Source organism: Aphelocoma coerulescens, chromosome 1 (assembly GCF_041296385.1).
Source record: "Aphelocoma coerulescens isolate FSJ_1873_10779 chromosome 1, UR_Acoe_1.0, whole genome shotgun sequence".
Classification (NCBI taxonomy): domain Eukaryota; kingdom Metazoa; phylum Chordata; class Aves; order Passeriformes; family Corvidae; genus Aphelocoma; species Aphelocoma coerulescens.
Window position 1 is genome coordinate 34187169 of NC_091013.1, and position 15990 is coordinate 34203158.

The following is a 15990-nucleotide window of genomic DNA, read 5'->3' on the forward strand; positions in this document are numbered from 1 at the left end:
AAAGATGTGAGCTGGTATAGACTAACCTCTGAGTCCTAGCCATACTCCCTCCTGGCTACTGCAAAAATTAACCCTGTCCTGGCTGGAACCAGGGCACTGGTTCATAACAAGGGAGTGCTGTAAGTGCCTCGAATGTTTTGAATAATTGCAGCTTTTAGTCACCAGGTTAAACTGATAGTATTCCACACTATCACCTGCATGTGGGATCTTTTGGGGTCCCTTTCTAAGAAGTATGAGCACATGGAGATCTTACAGGAAGAGAAATGAATGGATGGCTTTCTTCTTCTGTTATAAATGGAGAGCTTGGGTTTTTTTTTCCCCTTTGATAACAGTTTTCTACGCTGTTCTGTTTCTTTACAGGTTAGTATTGCTTGCCCAGAAAGGATGGAGCCAATCACAAAGGTGTCTCACATTCCACCAAGTCGATGGGCTCTAGTGTGTAGTTTATGCAAACTGAAAACTGGTGCTTGCATTCAGGTACGTACTTGTCCCATAATGACTCTGCAGGGGTGAATCTGTCAGAAGGGCGATTTCGGTTTTGCATTTTGTTCTTCCTGTGTTCAGAGATGTTTTACAATGGAGATGACTGTTGGATAGATGTGTGCTTCTTCATAGCCATTTGCTATCAAATTAGTTGACTAGACAGAGATTTAGGAATTAGTCTGGATTGCTGCCTTTTGAATAAGGCTGTGATGTTTAAGAGCCACTACTATGTGTATCAAAGATGGACAGAAAACTCCTTCCACTGAACACTCTTTGCAAACAAGAAAATACTAAATTGGGTAATACCATCTTCAAAGGTATTATTTTTAAGAATATGTAGGAAATAGGTTTTGGTAGGGATGGATTTTCATGTAGTTGAGGTAGTTATGTCCTTTTTTTCTGGTTTGCTGCTACTGTTAGTAATTGAGGCTTTTTGTTTTATTTTGTATGCAGTGCTCTGTGAAAAGCTGCATCACTGCCTTTCATGTCACCTGTGCCTTTGAGCATAGCTTAGAGATGAAGACTATCCTGGATGATGGGGATGAGGTCAAGTTCAAGTCGTATTGTCTAAAGCACAGCAAGAACAAACAGAATTCGCTGCCTGATGTTGAGGAGCACCCCAAGAGCGTGTCAGAGCAGAAGCAAACAGAGAGTGAGAAAACAAGCCTGCGAGCCCAAAAACTCCGAGAGCTGGAAGAAGAATTTTACTCACTAGTAAAAGTGGAGGATGTTGCAGCAGAGCTGGGCCTTCCTAAACTTGCCGTAGACTTCATCTACAATTACTGGAAATTAAAGCGAAAAAGTAACTTTAACAAACCATTGTTTCCTCCCAAGGAGGATGAAGAAAATGGCTTGGTGCAGCCAAAAGAAGATAGCATTCATACTCGCATGAGGATGTTCATGCATTTAAGGCAGGACCTAGAGAGGGTAAGAATTTAACTTGTAAAGTTTTGAAAACTATTTGCAGGTGAGCAAGGTCTTTCTTTGTGGATGAAAGTAGGAATGGGGAAAGCAAAAGGAGATGATTTTAAAAATAATAATTTAAAAAATTTTTAAAAGTAATGCCAATCTTTTGATATGCTGCACTGCCTGCTGCAGAGATTTTCAGGAGCTGCCCCTCTCAGTCCAGTGAAAGATCCAATGTGAGAGGAGTGCTTCCTGACTTGCTTAAAGGTTCTTCCTTTACGTGGTTTAAGATGTATATTTCTATGCACAATGGACATACTTGGTAACTGACTGTGTGATTTCAGCTTCAGTTGAGTAAATGTTTAAAAAATGAGAAAATTTATTTGACCCACTGTAGTAGTAGTTAGTGATACATATTGAATGAGAAAAAAATGTTACTTTTATTAAACAAAAAGTAAGAGTTGCCACTTGGAGGCTGCCCCTTAGGTTGGCCTGTTGGACAGTGGTGACCCGCAGTTTTCAAGTGCTTAGAGGTAGGTAGTGAATATAAAAAAGGTAATAAAATAGATGTGATGAGGAGAGGGGAAGTAAAATCAGAAGAGAGGTAATAGTGTTGTAAGAAAAGGGGAAACAAATATTGAGAAGAGAACAACATGAAAATACAGGAAGATTGTTGGAGACAAGATTTGCACCTGTCAGTATAACTGTTGTCTTGAATCTGTCATAATCAATCTCAGATCTTTTCCAGGACTGCTTTTGATATGGAAGCTTACTTTAAGAAAAAATTTAAAACCCATAACATGCTTCAGATGGAGGATTGGTATTTGGGGGTAGATTGTTTTTTATTTTTCAAGAGACCATGTCAGGCTTTTAGTTTGATAAATGTTTGGTTTGCACCAAATTTTGTTGAAATTTATGTACTTATTCTGCGTGGAGGTGATTCATAATTTGAAATGCCTGTCTCCAAGTTTTTAGACTTCTTGTGCCACAAGATTTTCTACTCTGTTATATCTTGGGATAAATATAAATTGGGGAATCTTGGAATTTTGTTTCTGGGTGAAGAGATTCCAGTTCTGAACAGATGGAACTGGGTGCTGGGGAAAGTATGTTTGACAGATAACTTTTAACCAGCCCCTATGTTGTTCCTGTGTTTTGAAAGAACTCTTAGGTGTTTATCAAGAGCTTTCAGTGTCTCTTCTTACTCTTATTACCTTAGGTGGAAGTGTTGCTATTGACTCAGACAAGTAGTAAAAGTAGAATTATGTGGGACTGAATCACAGAATGGTTTGGGTTGGAAGGGACCTTAAAGACCATCTAGTTCCAGGCATCCTGCCATGGATGGAGACTCCTTTCATGAGATTCCTCAAAGCCCCATCCAACCTGGCCTTGAACTTCAGGGATGGAGTTTCAACAACTTCTCTGGGCAACCTGTTCCAGTGTCTCACTGTAAACAATGTCTTCCTTATGCCCAATGTAAACTTACCTTCCCTCAGTTCAAAAACACTGCATCTTTTTCTGTTACTACAGGCTCTGGTTTCTCTCTCTTATAATCCCTTCTCATATAATGAAAAACTGCAGTGAGGTCTCTCTCCAGAGCCTTCTCTTCTCCAGGCTGAACAACCCCAACTTTCTATCTTCAGCAGAGAGGAGTTCCAACCCTCTGACCGTTTTCGTGGCACTCCTCTGGACTTGCTCGAACAGGTCCATGTCTGTCTTGTGCTGGGAGCCCCAGAGCTGGATGCAGCACTCCAGGTGGGGTCTCACCAGAGCAGAGTAGAGGGGCAGAATCACCTTTCTTGCCCTGCTGGCTATGCTGGTTTTGATGCAGCTCAGCATACAATTGGCTTTCTGAGCTGTATGTGCGCATTGCTGGGTCATGCCCAATTTTTTACCCACAGTTATTCCCACGTCTTTCTCCACAGTGCTGCTCTCCATCCATTCATCCCCCTGCCCATGTTGATCCTGGGTATCGCTCTGACCCAGGAACAGGATCTTGCGTTTGGCCTTGTTGAACCTTATGAGTCAAAAAAGAAAGTGGTAAATGGGTCAGCCAAAATGAAAATATACTCTGCTGTCTTGCAAAATGTTTTCAAGGCATTTGTTGAATTGGCAGGAAAAAAAAAAAGAAAGGATTTTTTTTAATGCATTGTTAAGTATGTTTAGTAATATTGACAAGAACTTTACCAAGGGATCTTCCATGTAATGTTGTTTTGATTCTCTTGATGATACACTTTTTAAACTGTCTGGATTTATTTTCTTATTGCTTGTTAAGTCTCCTGTTATTCCTCTGTAGGTAAGAAATCTCTGCTACATGGTAAGCAGGAGAGAGAAACTGAAGTTGTCCCACAGTAAAGTTCATGAACAGGTCTTCAACTTACAAGTTCAACTCATTAATCAGGAAATTGCTGCAGGTAATCATATAAATGTAAAATATTTATAAATCCTGCTTGTATTTAAACTAAAACAGTGTATTCTCTTTATGTTCCTGCTTAGTGCTTTTAACATGTAAAAATGTCTTTACGAATTTTCTTCAAGTACATAGTCAATAAAAGTAGCAACACAGAGAGAACTCTTAAATCGCTTAAAATATTTGCTTCGATATTTCTTTATTTTATGGCTCTTTCTGGTATTTGCCTATTGCTTATCAATCACTGTGGCATCCAGATAGCAGAAATGAGCTGGTGGTGATCTCCAGGTTTTTGCACCCTTAGGTTGCTGGTCGTTGGAACTGGTTCCCCACAGCAAGCTCTGTCCTGCTGGCTGGTTCTCCAGCTGAGAAAGCTTTTTTGCTTGCTGTCAGTAGTTGGTTTCTTCAGGGAAGAGAAAAGAGCTGACTGATGGGAATTGCTGCTGCTCTCCTGTGCCTTCATGAGCAGCGCAGGTTTCTTAGCTTGCCATCTGCAGTTGCTCTCCTTCCTTCAAAAAGAGTTCAAGTACTCTGGTTATTAATAGTGACTAGTAACTGTTTAGGAATGCCGAGGTGCCAAACCCTACTCTGCCCTTCACATTTACAGCAACTTTTTAAGATAAGGAACACAGTATTTGGAAAGAGGAAGAGAGTATGCCTACCAGTGTAATTACTGGGGGGTTTTTAATAGGAAAGGCAGCTATTTTTCTGTGTGAAATTAAGATCTCTCTGGTCTTTCAAGATACATACTTCACCAGTTTAGGGTGAAGTCTTTGTGCTTTTTTTCTCTGCCCCTGAAACACTGGTAGGTTTCATTAGTATTGATAAGGTAGTTTTTTTTAAACTGTTTTAGATCAGACTACTACTTCGTGGAAGCAATGGCACTCTGAAGCTCCTTGCTTTTGTGCATAAATGCATTTTATTAGAAATGTCTACTAAGTTTACTCTATGTCTTTACAAATACAAGTGCTTTTTTAATGCTTATTGTAATAGCTTGATACTTGCAGTGGGTGCTGTATGCATGTATTATCATAAATAACTCATATGTTGAGGTAAAAATTTTAGACTTTTAAAGCTTAGAGAATTTTATAATACAAAGCAGAGAGTTGAACCAAGTCCAAATTGAAACTCAGTTTGAAGCATTGTTTTTTCTTCATCCAAAACTGGATATGAACTTTTTTTACAGCTTTGTTGGAACAACTTCAGTCATATCTCAAAACTGGTTCAATTCACTGGCTTAAAGCCCCGTAAAAAGGGCACATTGTTGTTTTTAATGGAAATATTTAAATGGTTACCTAAATTCCAAAGTGGTGGATAATTTGGAACAGTTTGGTTTTCCCAGCTTCTCCTTAGTGTCCTAAAATAATTTCACACTAATTATTTGCAAATGCTTCTTACTGTTGCATGACCTTATAATGGCCTATAAAACTTGTTACGGATGACAAAAGAAATTACCGTTTCTAAAAAAGCCTTTTTTTTCTTTTTCTTCTGCTTTCTTGTCTCTTTCTCCTGTAGGCCATACCCTGACAAGTGCACTAGAGAACACACTGTTCTACCCACCTCCCAGGATCACCCTCAAGTTAAAAATGCCCAAATCAGCATTGGGAGACTGCAAAAATAACTCGCTGAAGCCTGGCAACAGACCGCTTTCTCCTGACAACAACAGCACTGTTTACAGCAAACGGAGTGTGCCAATGTCAAAGGAATCGTTCGAAATTAAAGCAAAATCTTACGCCAGGTATCAGCACGACAGCAGAAGTAACGGGTTGCTGGCAGGGATTGGCAAGCCTCGGAGCGAGGCAAAGGATTCTGGCCCCACACAGCTGATGGAGTTTCACCGGGGCCAGCCATCGGGGAAGCCTTTAGCACTCCAGGCTGCTTTGCATGGACAGTCTTCCATTGGGAATGGGCGGGTGCAGCAGGAGAACTCAAGGCTGGTGTCCAAATCCAATGGTCTGATGGGCAGGGCTGGAGATGTGAGCCAGAGAGACAGCTCCAGCCAGACGTCCTACGAACAAGAGTCTGTGCTCACAGCTCACTTGGCCAGCCAGAGTGGATTCCGAAAATCCACCATAGAACATTTCAGCCGGTCCTTTAAAGAGGCTACCAACAGTCTGGTGAGGACCACGGAAGATCTCCGGTGCTGTGAAAAGCCAACGAGAAGACTTGCAACAAAAGATCGCTTGTGGAGCAAGCAGACACTTGAAGGTGCTCCATACCAGGACAATGATGGGTACTGTCCTGACTTAGAGCTGAGTGACTCTGAAGCAGAAAGTGATGAAAACAAAGAGCAAGTGAGGTTAAGACGAAGTAGCTCAGAGAGAGAAAGCCCAAGTAAGGACTTTGGAAGAGATTGTCACAATAGAAACAAAAAGAATATGATATCTCACAGTTCGGTACAAAGGTGATTAGAAGCCCCCACGGGGTAATTCAGCCTTTATGTATTCCAGTGTACCAGTGCAAAGCTCAGCATCAAAAGGTTCCAGAAAATAGTCTAGGACCTATGTTAGGAAGAGCTGCAGTAGGGGATGGGAGAGGGGAGAGAAATCAGAGTAGTTTTGTTCAACTGTGAATTGGTTTGCAGTCTTTGCAAGGTTAGCTCACTTATCCACAAAGTCATGTGGAAGTAGTCGTGTGTTTTACCAGAGGGTAACATCTGGGAGAGCACAAGGTGGTTAATTGCAAAAATTCAGGAAACCGCTTCCCCCTTGCCAGCTTAATGTGCGAGGCACCGTGTTCATGTGGAGTCAGTCTCGTGGTGGTGGACAGGTTTTAAAGAAGTCCTTGCATTGCTCTAACATGTTGCAAGAGACTGCAAATGGAGACACTGAAACTGCGTTGCTACGGCAGCTGCAGTATGGCTTTGATCCAGCAATGCACTTGCGGATGTGTTAGGAAGTTAAGCATGTGAGAAGTCCTGCTGGTTTCCCCAGGGAACGTTTGTGCTCAGATATCCGGGCACATGCCGGTGTGCTCTGCTGGATCAGGCCCAAAGTGACTACTAAGTGACGATCCCCTTCTGCAGGAGGCTTCGAACTGCAGTGGCGTTTGCGGGCTCCCTGCGGAGGGCGGAAGCGGGCGTCGCTGGCGCTGCCAAACTCGCTGACCTCTAGATGTGCCCCCATTCCCTGCTTTTGCTGAAGGTTGTGTTTCTCTTCACAATAATTCGCTTATTTTGTAAATATACAACTTCTAGTACTTCAGTTTTTTTAATCTCTGTACATAGATGCTTGTTGTGGGATGCACTTGTAAATATTTTACCCAGCTAACAAGTACAGATGGCTAATTTTGTGGATAGTGTTTACAAAAGTAGATGTACTACTTCAAAGAAAAATGCTATTTGACTCTTACATTTAGGCAATCACCGGTGATGCCAGGTTCCTCTTGAAACTGAGATTTCATATCCAGAGGTGTTTTTACCTGGTATTTTTAAAGTCAGCTGAATTAGAAATAATTTTAGCTGAATTTTTTTTTCAGGTGCACATTTTCAACCCTAGTTGCCTGAACACAGGCATAGGAGCCTTCTGGCATCTAGGTCTGTAAAATTCTAGCCAGTCATCATTTGGAGTATGATGGTTTAATTAATTTTTTTTTTTCTATTGCTTAAAATCTAATATTTTATTACACTGCTTTTCAACCTCTGGATCAGTTGCTGTTTCCCAGTCTAGCACATCTTTTGTGTGTCCTTTAAAATCAGCAGTTGTTAAATAGTGATTAAATTTCAGTCAGTACTGACTGAGGAGTCGAGAAGGGAAGGGAATGAATTCCTTTCTGTTTGTTTCAATGACAGGGATTTTTGTTTGAATGCAAACTAACTTCTTGTTTTACAGATGGTGTTGTGTTGATCAACAAAGCAACTGCACTGTTTTTCTCTGAAATGCTGTACATTTCATAAACACACAACATCCTCTGTCCCCACATCACTGGCTGAAACGGCCCATAGGTAGTGTAGGGCATGTCATACAGCTCTGTTGAGGGCTCAGTTTTGTCTAGAAACAAAAGGTGTCCCCCCCACAGCGAGGAGATGGCTATGCAGCATCTGAACAGCAACTCATTTCGCTTCATGGTTTTAATTTATTGCTTTTAGGTTGGGAAATGGCAACGACAGTTTCAGATTTGTTTTAAACTTTGAAATCTCCCTAGTTGCAATAGGACTAGCAGGTCAGGGGCTGGAGGACTCTTCAGTAGTGAAATAATAAAAAAAAGTATACTTGGCCAATCTGCTCTGTTTGTTTCATGCATCTTAATTTTTTTTTTTTTTTTTTTTTTTTTTACTTCTTGATTTTATGTATATTTGTGTAATTGATCTTTCTAGAGCTGTATCTTCAAAATTATTTCTTTTGGTGTAAATATGCAGTAGCAATTTAGGTTTCCACATATTTTATTTTAATGGGAAATGCTTTGTGTTCTAAGCCATGGGTCATTCAGAATAAGTAAACAAATGTCTGTTCATTTGTATTCCGGTTCTGATTCTCTTAGTTCTCCTTCAATATTTATTAGTAATCCTCTCTCACTGGCCATGAAATTTTACAAAGCTTTTATTGGGAACACTTATCTGGGAGGTCAGCAAAGTGTTCATGTTATTTTGTGGCTGGAAGCATATGACAGAAGAGAGGGGAAAATGGTGCTTCAGCAAAACTCAGCGTTTCTGCTCTTCTGGGGTTATCAATTCAATTGTTTCCAGTCTGGGCAATGGTTTTGCTAATTTTTACATTATTTTAATAGACATATGAAGGAGCCCTTGGTTATGTAGTTCTCAAGTATTGTCCCCAAAGTGCATTTGCTAGTTTTTATTGTGCGTTCGGTGGCTAACTGTTTGAAGTATTACCTCTTAACCTTATTTGTCAAATTTTTTTTTGTGTTTTTGCATTTTGTTTTATATATATAAATATATATATATTCAATTTTCCAATATGGACTCGGTCTTTTTCAGATGTCCCCTTTTTACAAGTACTTTTTCATTAAATTATGAAACTGCTAACAATATTTTCATTTGTTGTGATTTATTCAGGGCTTTACCCTCTGTGTCTGGCAGGCTGTGAAACTCATCAGTCCTGTGTCCATCAGGAGTAAATTATTTCTGCAGATTTGGCAATACTTTAATAAGTTAAGTATCCAGGAAAACCCTTTCCCTTCAGCCTCCCAGAAAAGAGTCGCTGAGCACTAATTTGCTGTGCATAGCAAATAGTGCAAGCCTGGCTTTTGTTTCTGCCTAGCTGAGCAAATGTAACAGACCATTTGCTGCCCTGGCCTCACTTTTCAATGTATTTGCTTATGCTGTAGTATGGCTGGTTTTCCCTGCTTGGACAAAGTGAGTTATAGAGGAAGAGCCGTAGCCAGGCCTTCTGTCTGATCCCTCTTGTAACCCCGCAGACGTGTGCAGCTGAACACTCACCAGCCCGCTGTTGCCGTCTGCGTGCAAAGGACAAAGCAGGGCCAGCAGGTTCCTGGGCTCGTGTCGGCTTCTTGTGGGTTTTACCCGACCTTTTGCTGTAGTTCCCCCTGCTTCCACAGGCCGGTGCTGTGAGGTACCTTGCTGGCACAGAGGAGCTGCTCCCCGGGCTAGAGCAGGGAAGAAGGCAAAACGAGAAGGTGGAGAGAAAGGTGCTGGGGTAGCTGCACAACTGATCCGATAGCATCCCTCCTGCTCTGACTGGCTCTGCAACAGGCAGCCTTCAAGAAGGATGGGATTTGCAATGTGGGTGTTGCAGGCAGCAGTGACCCTCCTGCTTTGGCAGTGGGTCTGGCAGCAGCAGAGTGAGTCAGAATTGAGCAGCCTACAACACACTTGTGGACTGGCTTAAGGACTGGAGTGACTGAGCAGGTGGCCCCAGGCAGGCTGGAACTGGAGCTGGAGAAAGCTTGGGTGACATGGAGCTCAAGTCCCTCAGCTGAAAAGCAAACAGGAGGTAAAAAAAAGGGGGAAAGGCAATAAAGGTGCAGATAGAAGGGAAGAAAAACCAGGACTAGGAAGAAGCAGTAAGCACTGGACTGCCAGTTGTTTTTCAGGACCAGGATTTCTTCTTCCCTAAAGGCATCTTGCAACAGATACCAGCAATGGACTTCCTTGTTGTGACTTTCTGACTGGTGGCTTCTAATTCCCTCTGCGCATACAGTCTACTTGTGGCTGGGATGTGGGAAAGACAGGGCCAAGGAAAGAGACTGGTATCCATTAATTTGGAAACAGCTACTATTGGTTTGTAGAGTCTTTTCATATAACTGTGGTTATTTGTTGATGGTAATGTGTCTAAGGACTAACTGGGGCTGCACAGTGGCTCTGAGCACCATCATTTCTGCATTTATGTTTCTGCCCTAAAAGAAATGTTTCTCACTTGTGTATATAACTTGTGGAATGTTTCCTTTGCACCATGAATCCCAAACCATAGAAGGACAAATGACAAATGTTTGGCTACTACGTGTAAGCCTGAAACATTCCCTTGATTTCGATGTGGTACATCTGGCTACCTGGCCTGGATGTAGAGGCTGTACTGCAGACGCATGATGTGCATCTGATACCTGGGAGGGACCCAGTGTTCAAAGCCTGCCTCTGTGAGCTGTGAAGATAATCCAGCGAAACTACTCATTTTGATTGTTGGGAATTGTGACGATCCCAGTACTTGTAAAGGTTTAGCACTGCAGGGAATTGACACATCTGTTAGGAAAACATGCTTTTGATGCGAATTAAGGAACAAAAGCTGCTTGCACAACCTGGGAGCTTGGCATGCAAGGGAAAAATACCGGGGAAGGGCAGAGATGGAAAACAATAGAGTGCCTCAATGCAGCTTCCTTAGGAAGACGTGAAGACACACAGACTTCTGGGCTCTGGTTTCAGGAGAGATGCCCTGCCTACTGCTGCTTCTGAACCTTCCTTTTACACCAGCTTCATGGCTGAACAGACTTCTGCCACTCCTGGGGTGCAACTCTGCAATATGTCCCTCTTGCAGAGACGATCCTGGGATAACTGCTGCCAGGCTCTGCTCCTAACCAAGTCACACATCTAGCGGGATGTGACAGGTGGATTAAAGTGACTGCAAGCACAGCCTTCTGAAAGAAAATGTTACATAGCAGTTGGGTAAGTTGTTTGAAAACAGCAGATGTGCAAGCCTATTTCTGTTCCTCAAGTTAACCCCTCTGCAGAGAGCTTGGATAAATTTGTGTGACCACGTGGTTGTAGAAAGAGAAGCAGCCTCAGATAGTTGCTCATTAGTTTCCCTTCCTCTGTGTTTGCAGCTTCCAGATAATCTTCCTTTTTCCAGTAGGCTGCTTTTGTCTGGGACAACCTCCTGGATCCACTTTGCCCTGCCCTTTCTCTGGGACTCTTCTTTTGTTTCAGGCTGGGCAGACCCTCCCTGCCTTCCATTGCTTTCTCAGCAGCCCTGGAGCTGGGTATCTGCCTTGGCTGCTTTATCTGATACATTGTTTTAAATCTCTGGGTAGGCTCCATAATGACACCTTTATGGTTTCTTTTGGCTTAAACATCCTGAAAACATTTTTTCTGGTTTCTGCTGTTTTTCCTCAGGGGCTGCTCCACCCACCCTAACCCCAGGAAAGAGGACTGGGGAGCAAGACACAAGTTGTATTGTGACAGTTCCATAACAGTTCCAGAGTTGTTCTGCTCACCAAATCAGTGGGCCAGTGTCCTGAGGAAGAATTTAAAACAGCGCAACAGCAATGTAAAAGGAAGGTGCCATCAAGAAATCTCTTGGTCATCTGAGAGCTCTTGAGCTTGTGACAGACTTCAAGAGTAGTACCTGTAACAAGAAAAAAGTTAGATACCCTGGGAAGTGCAGGCCCTAGTGAGGGAATGAGTCATCTGAGGGGGAAAAACATCTCTCAACTAGCCCACCCACTTCACCTGAAACCACGGTGTCTGGTTGCATTCCTTTGTAGTTCCTTATCTGAGAAGGGTGGTGCTGAGTAGTTTGGGAACCCCTGTCACTGGTACTTTAGGCTCCATTTGCATCTGGTTGAATGGAACCTGAACAAAGTGCTTTCCCTCCTTAAAACTGGCTCAGCTATTGTTCTGTTGTCTCCTCTAAAATGAAGTAGGGGCATTATTTTATCCTTTTCCTGATTATTCTACAACAAGCCAGATTATCTCTCCTTGTTAAAGGAAGCACAGAGGCCTAAAAGCTGGATGAGCCAGGTGATGCAGGTACTAATAAGCAAGTTGTAGTTTACATTTGTTACAAAGGGCTAGTACATAAACCAGACTTTCCTCCGAATTGCCTGGTTGCGCATCTTAAATTAGGCTCTGAGAAGTCACCGTAAATCTGCAGTTAATTTGAAATTTATTTTTGATTAGGCCAGAAGAAGGATTTGCATGCCTGTAAGCTGCAAACACTGGAAGTACTGTTGCTAAATCAGTTATTTGAATGAAAGATGCTGCCTTTCCCTGAAGTCCTGGCTCTGTTGCATGACCTCTGTTGTGACTATAATTTTGCAGCTGCTCTAGCACATATCAATGCTCTTTTTTTTTTATCCTGAGGCAAGCAAAATGCAAATCCAGGTCACATGGGATACAGAGAGCAGAAAAGTAAGGCATTAATGAAAAATGTCTTGGCTGCGCTCCACTGAAGAACGCTTTCTGAAGCACCCTGTTGCCCAACTGCTCCCGGTGCAGAGAGGAGGTCTGGAGAGGCACAGGCTGGGAACTCCAGTTTTGTGAGGCAGCTTAAGGGAGCAGAAACTTGCACCTGTTGGTGCTCCCATGACAAAGAAGTTGGAGGTGCACCTGTAACATTGTGAGGGTCTTGATGAAGCACTGGGGAGGCTGGCTGCAGGGGACAGGGTCACGTGTTCGCTTATAGCATTGTATTCTTAAGTGAGAGATGCTTTTTCATGAGCCTGTGGCCAGTATAGAAGGAATTTGGTGAAAGAAGTCTGTGTAATGAATTGTAATAAGTACAGGGCGCAATTGTCATTTTTGTGAAAACTAGTCTTGAAAGGCTAAATACTTCAATATGACTTCATGGTGATTTGGTACAATCCTTTGTAGAAAAGATTCCCTATTTGAGATTCTTAATCCATTCTGCATTAACTTGTGTGACAGTGGTGTTAGACACATAAATTAGTCAATGGGCACAGGTCTGCTGGTGCAACCTTCTCCCAAGCAGACATTTGCAAATGGGAAAATGGACTGCTTTGGCAAATGTTTTATGTTTAAATACGCAAATATGATAATCCAGGCTAGTAAACAATTAAACTTCTCAGCAGTTTGATCTCTCCTGGACCTACTTGTTGCTTGCTAACAAATAAAACTTGATCTGGACACACAAGCCAATTCCAAGAACTGTATTTGGCTGCAAACAAGTGCACAGCAGTGCCAACTATTGCTTTCTAGCCAACTGGTTGCAGTGACTGATTTTGTCTTTCTACCTCTGCTCTTGCTCAATGTTTTTTGCTTGTCCCTCCATCTGTGCATGCCCAAATGCAGTATTACCTGCTAGTGGAGAATTCCCCTGTGTCCACTCTGGTTGCCCCAATGGATTTAACAGGTTTGCTCTGAAGTAGTGGCTCCTTGGGCTCCCCTACCCTTGGCACAGTCCCCACTCTCAGCTGCACCTCGCCCATCTGCAGAGGAGGCCTGACGGACTCCATACTTGGAGGCAGCTCTTGGGACACAGACATCTGACTGCGGCATTTGCACTTTGTACCAGCTGTGGATAAGGCCTAGAGCCCTCCCAACTTCAAGCAGGAAGGAGGACTAACAGTAGTAAAGACTAAAGGTGAAGGAAAAAAGATGAGGATTGCTCTAAAGATGAAGAAATAACAGGATCAGGCTCATAAAAGGAGAGAAGAACAACTTTCCAGGAATGAGCAGAAGTAAAACCCAGTCTCTATAGCGCCTGAAATAGTCCAGCACCTCTTCCTGCCTACAGTCATTGAGGGTGGGGGGATTTTTCCATCTCTGTGGTGCTCTGGGCTGTTCTCCAGAACTGCTGAGCGTTTCCTGACTGGCAAGAAGGGTAATGGCTTCTGGCAGGCTCAGGGAATCTGCAGGCTGGGGGAGGGCTGTGACTTCACCCTACCGGGCCTCCCACATCACAGATCTACTCTTTGTGTTCTTCATGATTGTAGGTAAGTAAGAATTCCGCTTCCCTGCTCCCTGCAAAGCAGGAGGAGTAAGTGTATGGTGTGCACTACCATGTGGAATAAGTGCTGAGCTACCAGTGTGCCCTTTGGAAGCCACAGAGGTGCTGTGTAAGCCTCCCTATCAGTCAGATTTGGAGGCCACACAGTAGACTTTGTGGCTGTGCTGCAACAGTGGGAAGTTCCCAGTGGGGAAGGCGCAAGGTAGCACAAGCTTTGGCAGCCACCTCTTCTGTGCTCTTCTCTCCCACAGTAAACTTGTACTGGCAGAAGATGTCATCTGATGCTCTCTGTGAAGGCACCCCAACCATGGATTCCTCCCTGTTCTACCTTTCAACAAGCTTGGATCAGCCATTACAGAAAAGACAAAGCAGGGGTGCTGTCCTATGTAACTAGAGATCCAAGCTCAAAATACAAGGCAGAGTGTGTGTTGTAACCTAGCACTTAGAGAAGCTGTTAATTTTCTCCCAAGGTGTGTGCCAGCACACAGCTTGTTTTGATGCCTCCAAACCATGCTGGCAAATGCCTAAGTCAGCAAGGAGCAGAGAGATTGGTGAGGTGGGTTGAGGATGTATCTCCTATTGCTGCTGGATTCAGTAAGCTTTTGCATTGTATCCCAAATGGCCTTGTAGTGTGCAAAGACAATGGGAGAGCAGTAAATGTGGCTAAACTTTGTAAGAAGCAATAATTGTCCTTGTAGTTAATGAATTCTTTGCATGCATTTTTTTAAAACTTCTGCATCTTCTTTCCATGTTGTAAAATGTATGGAAAAAAAGGACAGAGATGTGACGCTTTTTTTCTGGATGTTTTTCTGTGTTGGCTGTTGCTAATAATTTGCTTGCCTCAGGTCTGAGATGAAATCCTTCTATTTGTTGTACATGTAGCAGTAGGACAGAAAGAGAAATTCAGTGCTAAGCACAGAAGGAATGCCATGGAAGCCTATAAAATAGAAGTCTTAACTGCTCAGATAAAGCCACAATAAGTTAATAAATATCACATCAGTGCTCCATCAAAAGAAGCATACATGAAACACATGTTGGTAAGGTCATGTAGCCCATGAACTTTCCAAATATACCACTACTAGAAAAAATTGTGACCAAGTGAAGCCTGGGCTGTGAGCACCTGCTTTATGAATAAAGGCAACCAAATAAAAATATTCAACAGGAGATAATTGCCAAGAGGGTGTATGATAACAAAGAGGTAAATCTGTAAGAGGAGCTTTGTGGGGACTACCTCCTAAAAGACCATGCTGGATGCTATGTGCTCACTGGTGTGCAGTACCCCTTGAATAATGGGGCTGCTACATGAGCTGGAAACCAAAGTCTGGATGGGGGAGAAGTGAGTTTTGGAGCAGCTTAGTTAATTCTGGTTTGTGGGGACACAGCAGCAAGCCAGCCTGTGCCTGCCTTGTGCTCCTGAGTTTCCAGGAAGAGACACACAAGACTCGCAGCAGTGAGCCTGAAGCCACTTGATGTCACTGATCCCTGTGGGGATCACCAACTCCAAGTCAAAAGGCAATATGTCATAGGATGCTGAAGAGGAGACCTGAGATATAAAAAGTACCCACTGCTTTGAAACTTGAGGCCTGGGAGCTGTAGTGACCATAGCACAGAGATAAGCAGGCACAACAGAGCACTGTATCTGCAAATTTTGATGCCAGCTGTTTGCCTCGTGGCTTTGAAAGTTTTTGAGACTATACAGCACAGGGAGTAAAAGAGGGCACAGCATGCTAAAGGGCCAGGATTTCTGGATAACCAAGGTGCTGCTGCAGGAGCTGTTAAGGTTCCCTGATGCTGGAAGTCAGGGCCAAGGTTCTGTGGCAAGAAGGCAAGCAGAAACCAGGCCTTTTGGGAATCAGCCTCTCTGGGGGCTGAGAAAACTGGGCACCGCGGTGGGAAACTTCTCCCTCTTTTTCCGCCCTGCAGCTCTTGGAAGCGGTGGGGGGGGCGAGCCGCTGCTGCTTGAGCAGCCGCCACGCCTCGCTCCCGGGGCTCGCCGCGCACGGAGAGGAGGATCCCGAAGGGCCCGGCAGGAGAGCCCGGCCCGCGGGGGGCCGCCCCTGGCGAGGGCCGCTTGCCCTGTCCGAGCCCGCGGCAGGAGCC

At 43.5% G+C, this 15990-nt stretch overlaps 1 protein-coding gene across 8 annotated transcripts in view; it reads left to right on the forward strand.

Annotated features, from left to right (window-relative positions):
* The window catches only part of JADE3 (jade family PHD finger 3), a 63220-nt gene extending 57016 nt beyond the window's left edge, over nucleotides 1–6204 (forward strand). For all 8 annotated transcript variants that reach the window (XM_069006564.1, XM_069006503.1, XM_069006495.1 and 5 more), the window contains 4 exons: nucleotides 361–477; nucleotides 937–1410; nucleotides 3683–3800; nucleotides 5312–6204. In XM_069006564.1, coding sequence (XP_068862665.1) covers nucleotides 361–477; nucleotides 937–1410; nucleotides 3683–3800; nucleotides 5312–6204 — 1602 coding nt within the window. The remainder of the gene's footprint in view (nucleotides 1–360; nucleotides 478–936; nucleotides 1411–3682; nucleotides 3801–5311) is intronic.
* The last annotated feature ends 9786 nt before the right edge of the window (nucleotides 6205–15990 follow it).